Source organism: Polypterus senegalus, chromosome 13 (genome assembly GCF_016835505.1).
Source record: "Polypterus senegalus isolate Bchr_013 chromosome 13, ASM1683550v1, whole genome shotgun sequence".
Taxonomy (NCBI): Eukaryota; Metazoa; Chordata; class Cladistia; order Polypteriformes; family Polypteridae; genus Polypterus; species Polypterus senegalus.
This window is the reverse complement of record NC_053166.1, coordinates 67,081,157-67,098,362: the sequence shown is the minus strand read 5'-3', so window position 1 is coordinate 67,098,362 and position 17,206 is coordinate 67,081,157. Positions and strand designations below refer to the sequence as shown.

General features: G+C 35.0%; 1 protein-coding gene across 5 annotated transcripts in view; it reads right to left on the bottom strand.

Moving 5' to 3' along the window:
- Positions 1 to 17,206, bottom strand: part of anxa6 (annexin A6) — an 88,902-nt gene that overhangs the window by 30,501 nt on the left and 41,195 nt on the right. For all 5 annotated transcript variants that reach the window (XM_039774154.1, XM_039774153.1, XM_039774155.1 and 2 more), the window contains exons 12-16: positions 15,987 to 16,109; positions 14,215 to 14,273; positions 11,330 to 11,408; positions 5,999 to 6,080; positions 2,823 to 2,917 (exon numbers count right to left, since the gene is read on the bottom strand). In XM_039774154.1, the coding sequence (XP_039630088.1) occupies positions 2,823 to 2,917; positions 5,999 to 6,080; positions 11,330 to 11,408; positions 14,215 to 14,273; positions 15,987 to 16,109 (438 nt within the window). The remainder of the gene's footprint in view (positions 1 to 2,822; positions 2,918 to 5,998; positions 6,081 to 11,329; positions 11,409 to 14,214; positions 14,274 to 15,986; positions 16,110 to 17,206) is intronic.

The following is a 17,206-nucleotide window of genomic DNA, read 5'->3' as shown; positions in this document are numbered from 1 at the left end:
TCACTTCAACCACTTTCTTTTATCATGTAATATTGTTTCTTTGTATCAGTATACTGCTGCTGGATTATGTGAATTTCCCCTTGGGATTAATAAAGTATCTATCTATCTATCTATCTATCTATCTATCTATCTATCTATCTATCTATCTATCTATCTATCTATCTATCTATCTATCTATCTATCTATATGTGTATATATATGTATATGTATATATACAGTGGTGTGAAAAACTATTTGCCCCCTTCCTGATTTCTTATTCTTTTGCATGTTTGTCACACAAAATGTTTCTGATCATCAAACACATTTAACCATTAGTCAAATATAACACAAGTAAACACAAAATGCAGTTTTTAAATGATGGTTTTTATTATTTAGGGAGAAAAAAAATCCAAACCTACATGGCCCTGTGTGAAAAAGTAATTGCCCCCTTGTTAAAAAATAACCTAACTGTGGTGTATCACACCTGAGTTCAATTTCCGTAGCCACCCCCAGGCCTGATTACTGCCACACCTGTTTCAATCAAGAAATCACTTAAATAGGAGCTGCCTGACACAGAGAAGTAGACCAAAAGCACCTCAAAAGCTAGACATCATGCCAAGATCCAAAGAAATTCAGGAACAAATGAGAACAGTAGTAACTGAGATCTATCAGTCTGGTAAAGGTTATAAAGCCATTTCTAAAGCTTTGGGACTCCAGCGAACCACAGTGAGAGCCATTATCCACAAATGGCAAAAACATGGAACAGTGGTGAACCTTCCCAGGAGTGGCCGACCACCAAAATTACCCCAAGAGCAGAGACGACTCATCCGAGAGGTCACAAAGACCCCAGGACAACGTCTAAAGAACTGCAGGCCTCACTTGCCTCAATTAAGGTCAGTGTTCACGACTCCACCATAAGAAAGAGACTGGGAAAAAACGGCCTGCATGGCAGATTTCCAAGACGCAAACCACTGTTAAGAAAAAAGAACATTAGGGCTCGTCTCAATTTTGCTAAGAAACATCTCAATGATTGCCAAGAGTTTTGGGAAAATACCTTGTGGACTGATGAGTCAAAAGTTGAACTTTTTGGAAGGCAAATGTCCCGTTACATCTGGCGTAAAAGGAACACAGCATTTCAGAAAAAGAACATCATACCAACAGTAAAATATGGTGGTGGTAGTGTGATGGTCTGGGGTTGTTTTGCTGCTTCAGGACCTGGAAGGCTTGCTGTGATAGATGGAACCATGAATTCTACTGTCTACCAAAAAATCCTGAAGGAGAATGTCCGGGCATCTGTTCGTCAACTCAAGCTGAAGCCATCTTGGGTGCTGCAACAGGACAATGACCCAAAACACACCAGCAAATCCACCTCTGAATGGCTGAAGAAAAACAAAATGAAGACTTTGGAGTGGCCTAGTCAAAGTCCTGACCTGAATCCAATTGAGATGCTATGGCATGACCTTAAAAAGATGGTACATGCAAGAAAACCCTCAAATAAAGCTGAATTACAACAATTCTGCAAAGATGAGTGGGCCAAAATTCCTCCAGAGTGCTGTAAAAGACTCATTGCAAGTTATCGCAAACGCTTGATTGCAGTTATTGCTGCTAAGGGTGGCCCAACCAGTTATTAGGTTCAGGGGCAATTACTTTTTCACACAGGGCCATGTAGGTTTGGATTTTTTCTCCCTAAATAATAAAACCATCATTTAAAAACTGCATTTTGTGTTTACTTGTGTTATATTTGACTAATGGTTAAATGTGTTTGATGATCAGAAACATTTTGTGTGACAAACATGCAAAAGAATAAGAAATCAGGAAGGGGGCAAATAGTTTTTCACACCACTGTACCTGTATATGTATGTTTGTATATATATGTATATATATATAACTGTGTATATATGTATATATGTATATATATATGTCTATATTTGTATATGTGTATATGTATATATGTATGTATATATGTATATATATGTTTATATATGTGTGTGTGTGTGTCTGTGCATATATATATAAATATATATATATGCCAGCAACACTCATGACAATGACAAAACAATTACATTGTCAATCATGTTACGTTATTATTAAAATGTTTACTTTTCTTTTTTACTTCTCTGCTGCCAAGCGCGGGTATTTTGCTATATATATATAGATAGATATGAAAACAACACTCATATCAGTGACAAAACAATTACATTAACAATCATCTTACGTTATTTTTAAAATGTTTCCTTTTCTTTTTCATAACTTTTTTAACACACTACTTCTCCGCTGCCTTGCGCCCTGTGTTGGCTGGAATTGGCTCCTGTGGCCCTGTGTTAGGATAGAGTGGGTTGAAAAATGACTGACTGACTGATCAAATTTGATTTAAATGATATTCCAACATATCAAAGAACCATCTGTGAATGTTGTTTTAAATATTTATTTTAAAACTAACATTTGCATATGCTGTATGCAAAGTGAAGCATTATAATATAATCCATCCATTGCATTCTTAAGCTGTGGGATGCTGCAAATCTGTCTCAAGCAGAACTAATATTAAGGTCAAGCTGTTCAAATCACTCGAGTATTAGTCTACATTTACCTTACAGAAATTATTAATACCTGTACTCCACAATGTACACTGTGTTCTTAAAAAGTGGGCCTGCTTAAAATTCAAAGAATTCAAATTCAACTGTGCCACTTATATGTTTGTGAAATTAAGAAGCTGCAATGATTTAATTGAGAGAATATAACATTTTGAACAAACAAACAATTATGAACAGCTGAACATATAAAAAATAAATAAATCAATGAAAAATAACTAAATAATCACAAGCAAATGAAATAGTTAATAATACCCTGCCAAAGGTTGACTTGAATGCTTGCAGGATCTCTTGTCTCTGTGCATTACTCCTCTGGGTGATGATGTTTATTATGGTATCTTCATCAGTGCCTAGGGAGAGATAGAGAAATGTTTGATCACTATTGTATGTGCAAGTTGTGCACCTTCATCAACTGTTTACAGGTGAAATTGAAAAAAAAACCAATCCATATGTTGCAGTAATTTAAGAAGCAAATGATATTCTCTGGTGATGATCAGAGGGAAAAATGTAAGACAGAATTAACAGAGACAATTTGATAAATAATCACATTCATAATATAAATGTTTCGGAGATGGAAAATGCCTTCATAATACAGTAAGCTATGTTTGGGCAGGTAGGAGTCTACACACATTTATTTGCTCCAAGGTTCAACCACTTTTATTATGCACTATCTGCGTTAAATTTCATAAGACAAATTGGTGCTGCTGGTTAATCAGGTGTATCAAAAGAACTAGGTAACTAACAAAGTGTTTTTCTGTACATAATATTTGTAGGTTTTTGAAATAAGGCCTAATTTTATTGGCAGGCGGTGTGCTGTAATGGTTAAGGATTGGATCTAGGACATCAAAACCTAAGGTTGTGTGTTCAAATCCTGCTACTGACATTGTGTGAACTTCGTCCTGTCTGTGCTGCTATTGGAAAAACAAAAGAAATATAACCAATTGAATCTCAAATGTTGAAAGTTGCCTTGTATAAAGGCATTGGTCAAATAATAAGTAAGTATATGGGAATATATATGTAAAGCAGTGTTTGAAGTGAAAATACGTATGTGTTACACTGATGTATCAATGTGAAGAGCTTCAAACATGGCTACATGATTTACGTGGCTTTCCCATTTCATATTTACGCACCACTATACTGGGGTATTACATGATTTAAGAACTATAATTGAAGGGGGGGGGTGATCACTTGGAGTTTGCAGCACTTCGATTGAGTTGGAGGTTAATGCAGCAGAAAAGATAGTTAAGATGACAGCCGGTACGCATCTAAAAGTGCCGGTAGTCAACAGTAAAAAACAGCACTTGCTAACCATTGAACTTTGCATCTTTCTTTAGCTTCGCAGAACTTTCCTTTCGTATATCATAAATTGTCATGTCTCTTTTTTCTTTCTAGGGTATTGCCCAATTTCGATCAAATTTCAATCAAACCTGTAAAACCATTTTTGAGATTTTGGGGTATTTAGTTTTTCTATTGTACAGCGTGTTTTTACCCCTAAATATTTATATATTGAAATGTGCTTTCTTAGCGGATACATACTGACTTAAACGTACCATCAATGCCATATTTCAGTGAATTTAATTAAATGAGAAATAATGTTTTTGCTGACGAGAGAGTGTTAGGGTTAGTCTGTCAGTCTATCAACTTTGCATTATAATGTATATATTACTACCTGTCCCCCACATCGCCTGTGTAATAGTGAAACAGGACAAACTTTAAAAATCTATAAACAAAAAGATTATCACTGGCTAAGCGGAGGCAAGTTACACTCCAAAACGCAGAGGTAGACCAACTCCCTACTCCTGATGTCACGCTTTCCCCTTCCTTTGGACCGCAGCCTCTGTCTTGGATTAGAGCGAATATATCGCTCCTGCAACAAACTATGATTCTTAGCGTAATTAGAGAAGTCACAAAATCAAACAGAATGTTCAAACAAATTTAAAGAAAAAAATCCACTCTAAATCTGTTAAGTAGTTCTTTCCTTCTCTAGCTAAGCGGACATAAGATACGTGCCAGTGAGTGAGGAGGGCTCTGCCCCCTCCCGTCAGCCTACTGTGTCTCTCTCGAATTCATGCAAATAAATTGGTACCACATGCAAACTATGATACTTAGCGTGATGAGAGAAGTTGCAAAATCATCTGGAAGGTTCAAGTAAATTATAGAAAAAAACCCAATCTAAATCCTTTAAGTAGTTCTCTCGTGAAAAGCTGACAGACATACAGACAGACAGACAGATGTTGGATTTTAAATATATAGAGATTAGTTTGGAGCAGGGTACACACGACTGCACATAACTGTAATATTAAAATTGAAATATTATTCAGAAAGGTGCTTTTAAAATAGCACACACCAATGAAACATATCAGCTTGGCCAGGCCGTTACGATTTTTAAGAGCCTAATATGATAAGAGTTGTGAGAATAAATAAATTTCAAATAAATTATATTATAGTAAAAATCTGATAAAAACTAAACTATGTAGTAAGTATAGTTGACAGCCTAATTTAAGTTTGCTGAAAATAAGAAGAAAACAGTGTGATTGTCACACTCTTTCCCCTCAGTTTCACATCCTTACCAGCAGTATCAATGATACTTAAAGATGTAAAATTCTGTCTGCCAGTTGGCCTGATTTTTTATGAAACTTTTAAGGCATTTGTAGGACAGTCCTGCTTTAAAAAAAGCTAATTTCAATTCCTGACCAACAGTTTCACATGAAATCAAAGTAAAGAAAACATAAAAAACATACAAGAAAGTCATGGATTAGTAATTTGGGTTTTTACTACTGTAAATCTAGTATGTGGGTGAAAAAAAACTGTCAACTGCTGATGGCATTGGCCACATTTACAATTAAATGATTTAACAACAGGGAAAAATGATAAAAGGTCAATGGTAGGACTGGGCATTCAATGAGCAGCAATGGAGTAAGGAGACAATGCGGAAAGGTACAGTAGATCTATGCACTTTCAAGTGATACTGAGTTAAATTTTTATTGTACTTTGTTTTGGATGTTGAATTATGGAGTCATGATTTTGTACAGGGTTAGTTGTTTCTCTAAAGCAGGCTGTTTTTCTCTACCTCAAAAATGGGTAACAACACAGGAATAGTTAAGAATTCTAAAAATTTAAAAGGGATGCAATAAAATGAATCAGTATTGATCACTTGACTTCCTGTTGTTCCGTCTTAGCTATTCATTCTATTTCAAATTCTATTAGATTGTGGTCAGGGTCTGTATTGCCATGACTATTAATAAGACATATTGTATGGTAAATATGAAAATGGCAAACAATATACGTTTTCCTTAAAATTAAATTTTAAATGATATTTATAAAAACAGGTAAACCGTTTGAAGAATGCTTACTTCAGATTTTACAAAAAAATGAAATACTCATAAATGTTCTGATTAACCTCACCTTTCTACATCCCAGGTTGTACTTACCAAATCCTTTCATTGCTTTCCTTAGAGCCTCTGCATCTTTCTGAGGGTTAAAATCAGCAGCTGGACGAATTGTTCCCCTCAACTACAACAAGGACAAAAAAATAATAAGGGGGGTTTAGGTGAAGCCAGACTTATTAGCTATGAAACGTTAAGAGCTGAAAGTTGTAAAAGTTAGCAGATGACTATGCAAGGTCAAGCAGTTAATAGGAATTTTTACGATTAGTTTTACTGAACACAACTGAATTTATTGAAATGATTCTCCATTTACACATTTAATTACTATTTTGTTAGATTGCCTTATAGTTAATGTAAAGTATACCATACTATGTTTCTATAGCTAGATAAGCAATTTCTCCCTGTCTAGCTGTTACACTCTGTTGGGAGTGTTCCGCATTAATATTTGCAATGTTCTATCTATTGGAATGATATTTTGTAATGCATATATTAATAAAATGTAATACACTTATCATTCCAACAGATGGCACATTGCAAACAGCACTTCAATTCTATATAGCAAATGTTGTGTAATTGTGTCCACATACAAACTGACACTATAATGAAATAAAGGAAATTTTATTTTGAAATAATATAGGAAATTAAAAAGTAATGATAAAAGCAGTAGTAATCTCATTTGAGTCCATTAAACATTCTGGTGATCTGACCGCTTCAATGTAGCAAGGTGAGTACAGGAATAAATAGTATTAATAAATGACAAATTCCATTAACAACTACAAAGAGGACATAATGGACACCCAGGACCCAAATATGAGACCTCCATGGCAATACCACTAGCTGGTTCCCTCTGTGTAACAGGCTTTGGGCTCCAAAAGGTTTAGTACTTCTTCTACCAGGCTTTTTTATTTTCTTTCATTTTTCTTTTTTTCAAGGAAAACAGCTTTCAAATTAGCATTCTGCTCAGATCATCAAGCATGTTTAAGTAATCAATGATGTCAAATATGAATAAAGATAACGAGAAGAAAGCACTGTGGAGAGAGTGTATAATGCTCGACAAAGTGAATCAAAAAGAGAAGCTGAAGCAAAGGATATAAAAAGAACAAATGTAACCAATAATCGCGCAGTAGAAAGAAAGTGGAACATAATTATGAAGTGCAAATAAATCTGAAGAAGTAGAAAATTCCCAGACTTGAAAGGAGCTACCACCAGAAAAAGAAACAATGATCAGTGAAACTCTACACCAGTGTTCAAAAGGATTACAGCTAGATGCTAATAAGCATTAATTGTGAGCACAATTCTCAGATAGTGACCTTGAAAACTGTAGAAAAAACTGAATTAGCAAACGAAAAGATTTACATTGGTAAATTAAATGATTTCGTAAAATGACTATGGTACCATGGATCTCAGTTGTTAATACACTATAACTCTAGCAGACAATGCGGCCCCCTAATTCCCCTGAACTTAGATTTAAATGCTAGAGCAACAGTCCACAAATTATTATGGATACATATCCTCCCTTCCATCCCTTTTCGTACCCTTTCTTTTTTCATTTGTTCACAGGGAGTCAGTCTCTAAGCTGGTAACCTTCTGTGCATAACGTGAACTAACATTAGATAAAACACCAGAGCATAGCAGAGCACATTCACACATAACCATACAGTCTCATACTAGGTCAGTTTACAATCATATAACATGTACGTCTTTAACATGTGGGAGGAATTCAGAGTATGAAAATAAAAATAATGTGGACGTGACAAAAACATGCTAATCCCACAAACGCAATGACTGGAATGGAAGTGAAATCCAGGTCTCTAAAGCCGTAAGTCAAAAATTAGTTTCGCTCCCTCCTGTGGGAATCTCAAGAAGCGTATTAAAAAAATCCTAATGAGGGGCTGAAAGATTCAAAATGTCTCAAAGCAGAGTCTTTTCTTTTCCTGGGTCAAAGCCTAGGGAATTCCAACCAAGACAAGGTGAAACCCAACACAGCAAATAGCAAACTTTCACAAGATAGGCAAGAGACTTGCAAAGAGGACATCTTCTTACAGTCATGCCCCTGTGGATGTGGATGCATCCAGTAGATATTAACTTCCCTGGAAGACTCAGAGAGTGGAAAAGTTCTACCTGAGAGGTTGCTGCACATACTCTGAGCAGAGAAACTTGGCAACAAAACACAGGACTTAGACTGGTCCATATACCCATATCAAGTGCAAATTTTAAATATTATGAAGTAAACACCTTACACATGTTTTTATTTGCTAAGCATCCTACATGTTCCTCAAAATTTATATTTATCTTCTTATATAATACACTATCGTCGCTGTCCATTTGTCTGTCCAGGATTTTCAATCACCTGTAGCTCACAAACCGTTTGACCTATTGACCTGAAATTTGGTACACATACTATGTGACATTTACTATCTGCTTTCAGGGTGATGATTGACCTCCAAGGTTATTCCTCTTTTTATTTTTATTTGATTGTAGAATCAATTTTTGGCAGTGGCCAGCAGGGTGGCCATGCGGCACATGCATACGGGCGCTGTTCTCATCCCTACCACCTTCGCCCTCACTTCCCATACCTCTTCATATCTTAAATCATTCAAGTGCCAGCTTAAGTGAAAAATTAAGGAAAATGTAGTAAGTAATTGCAAAACCATCACTGACTTAAAACAGTTTTAATGTGAAAAGATGCAGACGAAAGAAGAAAAGAAGCGAGCCGCTAGGGTGGAGAAAAGAAGAGCTGCTCAGGAAGCAGCAAGCACATCAACCCCTGAGCAAACGAATGCTAAATGTACAGAGAAAGAGTATAAAAACTAGGAATGCTCGAGTCAAGTGTATTCACTACACGTTATCGTGCAGTGCACCATTACTGGTATTAATATAAAACACAATACATGTATTTTTATTTTAAAAACAAGTATTAAAGAATATGCTTATAATTTTTGTATATATTTTTGGATTTAATTATATAGCACCCTTAAAAAGGAAATTATCCACTCTGCAATATATACAGATGATAGCAGAGATTTGCCTGTTTGTAATATGAAAAAGTTATGTATGGCTCAAAGGGCTACATGGCAGGAAAGCAAGCTACAGTTAAATTCAAAGTCATTAGTCAGTGAAAAAAGTGTACTTTGTCTGATTCCATCAGCCTTTCATGAAAGTTGATTTACTGTGTGATCCTGATTTCTTTTCGGTAGTTAACTTAATGACTTATCCTTACCTTGTCCTAACCAGACTTTCAAAATGAAGATAACTAAATAATAAAAAGTACCTTACAGGTGATGTTTGCCAGATACAATGAGCAAGGCATTTGCTTTGAAAAGTGGATTGCAATTTGTTTTCTTTAATTGAGTACGACCTTTAGATCTGGGCATGCAGACTTATGCTATACTTTCAGGTGCATATCATTCTGTAACTTTACAAGATACCCTATGGTAACCTTTTAACTTTCTCACTCAAGTCAAAATAGACATTAAAAAAACACAGTAACCCTTGTCTCTTGAATTTCATAATACTAGTCTGACATATAAACACAGGCATAGCAACAGGATAGGCAAAGCAGATGCCAAGAAGTGCCCTAGTCTCCAATTGTGACTTTTTATAATGAACATTACTTTATTAGTAACGTTAAATGTAGTCAGAAATGACTTGATAAATCACAAAGAGGATTTACATGACTGGAAGCAAAACAGGGTTGATTCATTTTGTTCAGACAATTTGTCTATTTCTGATTCATTCAGTCTGTCCAGACTCCTCTGTAGTCAGTGCACAGCCAAAATCGTTTCAGTCTGTAACAGTGAGATGGTGGTCTAAGGGGTCCCTCAGAAGTCCTGACTTTTCCTTTCACTGTTGCCTCTGTTAGTGAGAGATGTTGTTAATCTTAAAAGGTGAATAAACATACTTGAGATCTACTATGTTCGTAGTTCTAATTTCAATAAAGCACAATGTTTGAGACTGTTTGGACCGGGAGGCCACAGTGACTGCTTTTGCAGGAATTAAAGCCAGCAAATGGTAATTTTGTTTATGTTTTAAAATTTCTATTATGTACTCCTTTTTATTTATTTTTTAAATATTATGATGTGTAATTTGTATTTATTTTTTATTACCAAGTGCACCTTACATTTATTTTTATTTTGTTTACTTTTTCATTTAGATTTTTAAAATGTGCCTGAATTGTTCGATATTTTTCTATTTTTTATACAAATGCTGTATTTATTATACTGTTTTATTTATATAATCTGTTTTCACAAAACTAAAATAAAAGATTTGTGTTTATTACATTTTCCCTGTTGATCTTATTAATTTAGAATTTAACCTATAATAACGGTAATACATTTTACCATGTCAAGACTTTGACAGCACTACTTTCTTGTGTGACAATGCTGCCCCCTAATGTCTGTGTTTCATTTATATTTTATTTACTGTAAATGGTGACAGGCTGTTACTTGCCGTTGGTTATTCAGGGAGTTGTTTGAACCTGCCACCTAGTTTTAAGTAGAATTACTTATGTTTATAGTTACCCATTCTACAAAGTCTATCTAGATAGGCTCTACTTTTTTCTTTCTTTCAGAAATACAGGGCTGAGGCTGGGAAACACAGCATGAAATCTATAGCTTTAATACTGTACATTGCTGAGAAAGTAAACAAAAAGCACTAACGCAAATAAAGTGAACTAACCAGATACCCAGTCTGCGAGTTTATATCTACAGAAATCTTCCACCCTGTAAAAACATTTAGATACAGGGTGGTGGCTAACTTAGTGAAAAGGGAGACAGGAGAAAAATACGGTATTGATACAAACAGTATAATTCAATGGAAAGATAGATGTTGACAAAGTTAAATGTCTGCATTATAAGCACAAACTGAGTCACAAAGTAACATGTATGAACTAATAGACATTAAAGGTTGCTGACAAGGATTAATATACCATAGCCTGGGTATTAACAGATCAAAACAAAGGAAAACCTATAGCTGGTTTCTGTTTTTTCAGTATTCAAATTATTTACAGCATCTATCCAGCTATCTACCCATTTTCTAGACAACTTAATCCAATTCAAGGGAGCTGGGAACAATATCTATTTATTCATAAATTCAGCATTAACAATTTATTACAATACAATTTTCAAACTTTACAAAACTAAAAAGTCACACATATTTAGTAAATGCAAAATGCACAATTCAGCATTAGCGACAAGTAAGTGTTATTTGGGGTGCGCACACACATCTGAGGCTGCTTTGTTTGAAAGCTGAAAAGGAAAAAAAACAGGCAAAGCTCAGAAAAAAAAACAGTTAAGTAAGGCCACAAAAGAACGGAATTGCAAGCGGACAGGCAGGTAAGTGAGGGCAGGGAACTGAAGTAGAAGCTGAGACCCAAACCTCAATTTTTCGCATGGAGCTAACTTCCCACATCCTGTAGGCTAGCTGGGCGGCTTCAGGGAAGAACTCACCAGCTAGGCTGCAATGTTAATTAATAAGACAGTAATCAATACCATCAGCAATAGGACATGAACTGGTGCACTGCATAGTCCTCTGTGCACGATGACTTATGGCAAATCTTAACAAAAATTTTAAGCAATAATGCCAGTTTGTTAATATATATAGTTATTACATGTAAAAAAAAAAATCAACTGACAAATTAACATTTAGAAATTATCCAGACTACACAACATATAAAAACTAAATACATATTTGGAAGGAATGATCAGGTTACTGAATTATCTGCTCAAGTGTGTGATCTTGCCACCGATTCAAAGACAACAGACACAGATATGTCTTTAAATGTTCAACAATGACACTAAACAATAAAAAGTCTCTTTTTCTGCTATTTATTAAACTTTGTTTTTAAATAATATGCATGCACACATTCATCTTCAATGTTTTTTAAACAACAAAAATATATCTGCAAGCTAATACAGCAATTATAAATCTGAACTTTAATATTTTGGTGCTCATAATGAAAACAGTGCTACTGTAATGGAAATCACTTCAACCAAGCTGACAACAGTTACCTGGATTCCACAACCTGGAATAATTTGTGTTATTTGTGGTGAGTGAGTTTATAGGGCATGATTGATTAAGCTACGGTAGATAAAGCTAAAGGTATACTGAAAACTCTTTGCAATACTATGACAAAGACTTTTTCTTTTAATATACAGTATTTTATAAAGTCCAAAATAAGACAGTCAGTCAGTATCTAACCCGCTATATCCTAACACAGGGTCACGGGGGTCTGCTGGAGCCAATCCCAGCCAGCACAGGGCACACCCACCCACACACGGGACAATTTAGGATCACCAATGCACCTAACCTGCATGTCTTTGGACTGTGGGAAGAAACCGAAGCACCCGGAGGAAACTCACGCAGACACTGGGAGAACATGCAAACTCCATGCAAGGAGGACCCAGTGAACCCAGGTCTGCTAACTGCGAGACAGCAGCACTACCATTGCACCACCCCTCCAAAATAAGAATTTAAAAATTTGAAATGAAGCTTAGAAGTGAAATACAGTTTGAATTGTTACAAATTAATTTCTGATTCAAAGTATGTATCACAGTTGTTGTTTTAGGGAGCTGGAGCTTACCCAGGCAGCAATGGTCAAATGTATGCATTAAAGCAAAAAGCTGTTTTAATGTGGCATGTGTAATAACAGACTGACTAAATGTACACCATTAATTACAGTAATATGCCATTCAAGCAACATTTTTATATTAACAGAATAGTATTTCTCACACTCCCATGAAAACCATGTAAAAAGTTAAGCACTATGACTCAAATATACAGTATAAACAGTTGTTTTTATTTAACTCTGATTTGAGTGTTTTACTAAACATGCGGTCATTCCTATTTGATGATTTTGGGGTAAAGTATCCATCTATTCCTGAACCTGCTTATTTCAATGCAGGGCTGCTCAGAGCCAGAGCTTAACCTCCAGAGAAGCTGAAAGGAGCCTTGGATGGGAATGACAGTCCTTTTCAGGACACCAATATTATAGTGAAGTCTAAATAACAAGACTTCTCTAAGCATATTACTGAAGTAGCTGAAAGATAATATATTTCACTGAAAATATGGTTATATTATTGTATGATATTTTTTTACTTTATTGATATGCAGCTGCTAAATTGTCAACGCATCCATCGATTCATTTTTAAATGTGTTTTTCAATGGTGGTGTTGCTGAGGATTGCAAGTCTGAAGGCAAGCATAAACAGGATGTGTGTCCATAGCTGGCCATACTCTAGACACATGCACATGTCAACACAATGGGTCAAATTGGCATCACCAATTAACAAAAATTTAATTGCTCATACCTACAGTACATATTTGTCATCTATGCAGTATATTTTCTGATTCGATGCAATTGTTTCTTCAAATTGGAGAATTATTTCATTGTACTTTTATTGTACTGTACTTAATATTTTAGTCTCAAGTGCAAAGACCTAAGACACTTAAAAAGTTACTGTACTGGTGTAACAAAAAGGATCAAGAAGCATAAATCTCCATAAAAATGTATAGTAAAACTGAAAATGCTAAAAGGGGCTCAGAACATTTGAGATTTTATTATAGAGACAAATTAAACTGAATCATCATATTGTATACTGACAACAGTGGTCAAGTAGTTTTTCGTGGATAGATTGTCTGCCGTTAAAAAGTAGCTAAAGTACAATAATAAGATTTTAAATATATCTGCATTCATTTGGGGACAACACAGTACTTTGCAGAATTGCTTCATGAATCAAGTATCCTGGACTTATATCTCATGTCCACTTGTTTGTGTCGGTATGTCTTTTCCTCTCGCAGTGTGAATGACATGTGTGTTAGGCAATCTGGCTCCATTGTGATGGTGTGCATGAGTGGGTCCTGCGATAGATAGTCTGGTACCTTGGCTTCTGTGTGTAATGGCTTGTACTCAGCACTGCTGAGATAGGCTTCAGCATCCCCATGACAGTGAAATGTGAGAATATTACGTTACATTTATAGCCTTACAAATACATGTGGCAAAGAGCTAAATTCATGCTTACTGGCAAAATCAAACTGTACTGTCAAAACAATACTCCATATAATAGGTTAATTTGGAACTAATGTGATTTGGTGTGAAAACAGTAAAAATCACACCGTACAATATTTCAATTGGTATGCAACTGTGGTTAAAATATGCCTTTAGATTCTATTAAGTACAACAATAATTAAATGTATTATTTCATGCATCTTTCTAAAGTTGAAGGTACACATCATCTTCAAAAATTACACATGAAAGTTGCTTACTCATCGTCTCCTCCACAAAGCTTCAGCAGGGCCCTTTTGTACTCTCCAGAGGTGTCATCCTGAAATTATGATATGCCTTTATTTTTAAACATCATCCAGAATTTAAATTAAATTTTACATCTTACATTTATTATTAACTGTAGTCTACTCATTTTTTCTGTTGTAATTCCATAAAGATCATCCTGCAGTTATCAAACAATTTTTTTTAGTGGATGATTTGCATTATTTCAGGTGTAGCTAACCCCTGCACCACATGGCCATAGTGACTACAGACTTTTGCTCCAACCAGTTTAATAATTAGAACCCAATTATTTTGGATAAAGGGACATGCTATTTAATTAAATGCCTTAAATTTCTAACATTTTTCTAGAAAAATTCACACATCATTTGTAAACAAGAGATGATTACATCTGATGTTTGTAATATCTTATTACTTAATGAACACATATAACCTGGTAAGAATCTTACCAAATAAGCTATCTCATTATCTGAACCTCAGAATCAACAGAAAATCTAAAGATTATCTATTGCACCAGTAAATTATGGTTTACAGAAAAAGCAAAAATATTATTCCCTGTAGTAAAACTGCGGATTGAACTGTGTTATTTACAGGTTGCTCAAATTATTCCATTCTAACTTTCAGTTAAATCAAAATGCCAATGAAAGGATAATTATTAGAAACAAGAAGTATGCCCATATTACTCCCGCTTTGCTTTGACATAAGTTTACGGTTGATTTCAAAAACCTTCCTGAAATATATAGAGCTTTAAATAGCTTGAGCCCTATTTCATTTCCAATGAATACAAGCAGGTACATACATTATAATCTGAGGGTAGAGGTTGTTTAAATGTTCCAAGGACACATAAATGTCATGTTGGATATGAAACCCCAGAGCTCTGGGATGATCTGCCTTCTTCTGACTGTGAGGCCTGTAGCTCTTCTTGGTATCCTTCAGTGGCTCTTGCTGCCACTGCTACATTACCAAGCTACTGCTCCTGCACAACCAGACATACCAGGAGCCTTAAGATTTAATGATAAAACAATTCAATCTGTTTCTTTTTAGATGACATTTTGGTCTGTTGTTGTTGAATGCTGAGGGTGGCGAGGCAATCTTAGATATCTGGTCCAGAATTTAGATTATTAAAATGGTGACTTTGTCTGTAAACCATAAACAACCTCACCCCTCTAAATGTTTATATTCCTCAGTAATGCTGTTCCCTGGAGGTTTTGTTTTCCTCTATTCCTCAGTTATAACATTATTAAACTTCACGCTTTATTTAATCATTGAGACTGGTTCTGTTTCGCTGTACGTTTACAATAATTTGTTTATTCATATAAGTGTTCCATGGTTTAATAATTTGCATTAGAGTTGTAAACATGTGTACACAGAAAATGTTTATTTTTTTGCACTACACAAAAATAAATAGCATTGGAAAAAATTGTAGAACCTGTCCTGCGCATTCAAGCCACAGAAACAACAAGAATCTCTTTCTAAACTACAAAAAAAATTCTGATGCAGACAGAGCTGGGGCAACTCATTTAAACAAAAAAGAAGTTAAATTAACAACAAAGATTGAAACAAAAGAAAACAAAATTTGGAGCAAACATCTGTGGCTACATTGGCCATCTAAGGAGTAGGATCAAACATTCCTTCTTTACTGTATATGACAGGCAAATTATTGCATTGTATAGGAGTTGTAATGAACCAGCTATCTAATCAATAAATATGATGATGATAACAATAATAGTCTACAACTGTTAAAACGACTCACTTTAATCATACTGTAGAGTGATTTTTCATATCTGAGCCGAAACATTTCTCTTATATCCAGCATGTCAATTTCTGCGCGTGAGACCATGATTCTAATGAGGCTATTATCAGCAGTGCCCAAGCCCTGTAAACAGAAATTTAACAGAATGAAACTAACTTGATATCAAATATTTAGGACAGGTTTTTACATATTCAAAAAGTGTGAGACCAACATGGAATGGCATGTCTTGTGATCAAAATTATTACGTTTTTTAACCTGTACTTATTAGTTGTCATTTACTTTATGTTGAAACATGCATTTTGCCATTTACTAATTAAATAAGTCACATATAGAAACTCTTTTTCTCAGACTATTCAACTTAGTTTTGGTCTGATTAGACTACTCTGTTGTATTCATTTTCTTCGCCTGCTATTTTACCTTTTGAGTAGGATGTTGCTGCTTATACTTGCAAAAATATGCAACACTTTAGAATAGGAGCTACATAAAGTGCATTTATTTGTAACTTGCTATGTAACAAGACCTTAACAAAGGCTTTGTTTGTGTATATCACTTATAGTGAATGAAGTGAATAGTAATTGCACTGCAGCAAGTCCTCAAACCACAATTCTAAAGTGTTCCCTGAAACAATGATACCAAGCCAGGAATCACCCCTGGACAGGACACCAGTTTACTGAAGGGAACACTCCTGCCCTAGATCAGGCCAATGTAAAATCATCAATTAGCCTAACTTTTTATTTTCCAGAATGTGAGGGGGTGGAGGGTGGCTATCATTCAGACTCTTAACAGATGATATCTCGGCCTGGAAATAAATTGCAGTACAAGAATTATGAAGTTGGCAGTACAATATGCAGAGTTAACATGCCAGTCAGAACTGGAGTAGATTATATAGTAAATAACAAAGGAAAGACTAACAAAGCATGTAAATCATTAATTTTTAAGATATAACTTACAGCTGCACTATTTATTTTACAAATAAAGTGATTATTATCCATCCTGATGCATAACTGAGTTCAAATAATACATCTCTAGTAGCCTAATCAGGCAATTCTAACTTTATTAAAGGTGTGTGCAAAAGATGCCGAAGCTGAGAAGAGGCCGATAGTGTATTACATAAATATGTGCTAATGTCAGTAGTGTTATATAATCAAAATTAAAACACATAAAATATAACAATTTTAAGGCTATAACTCTGCATTTTACTTCACTTAACCCCAGAAAAG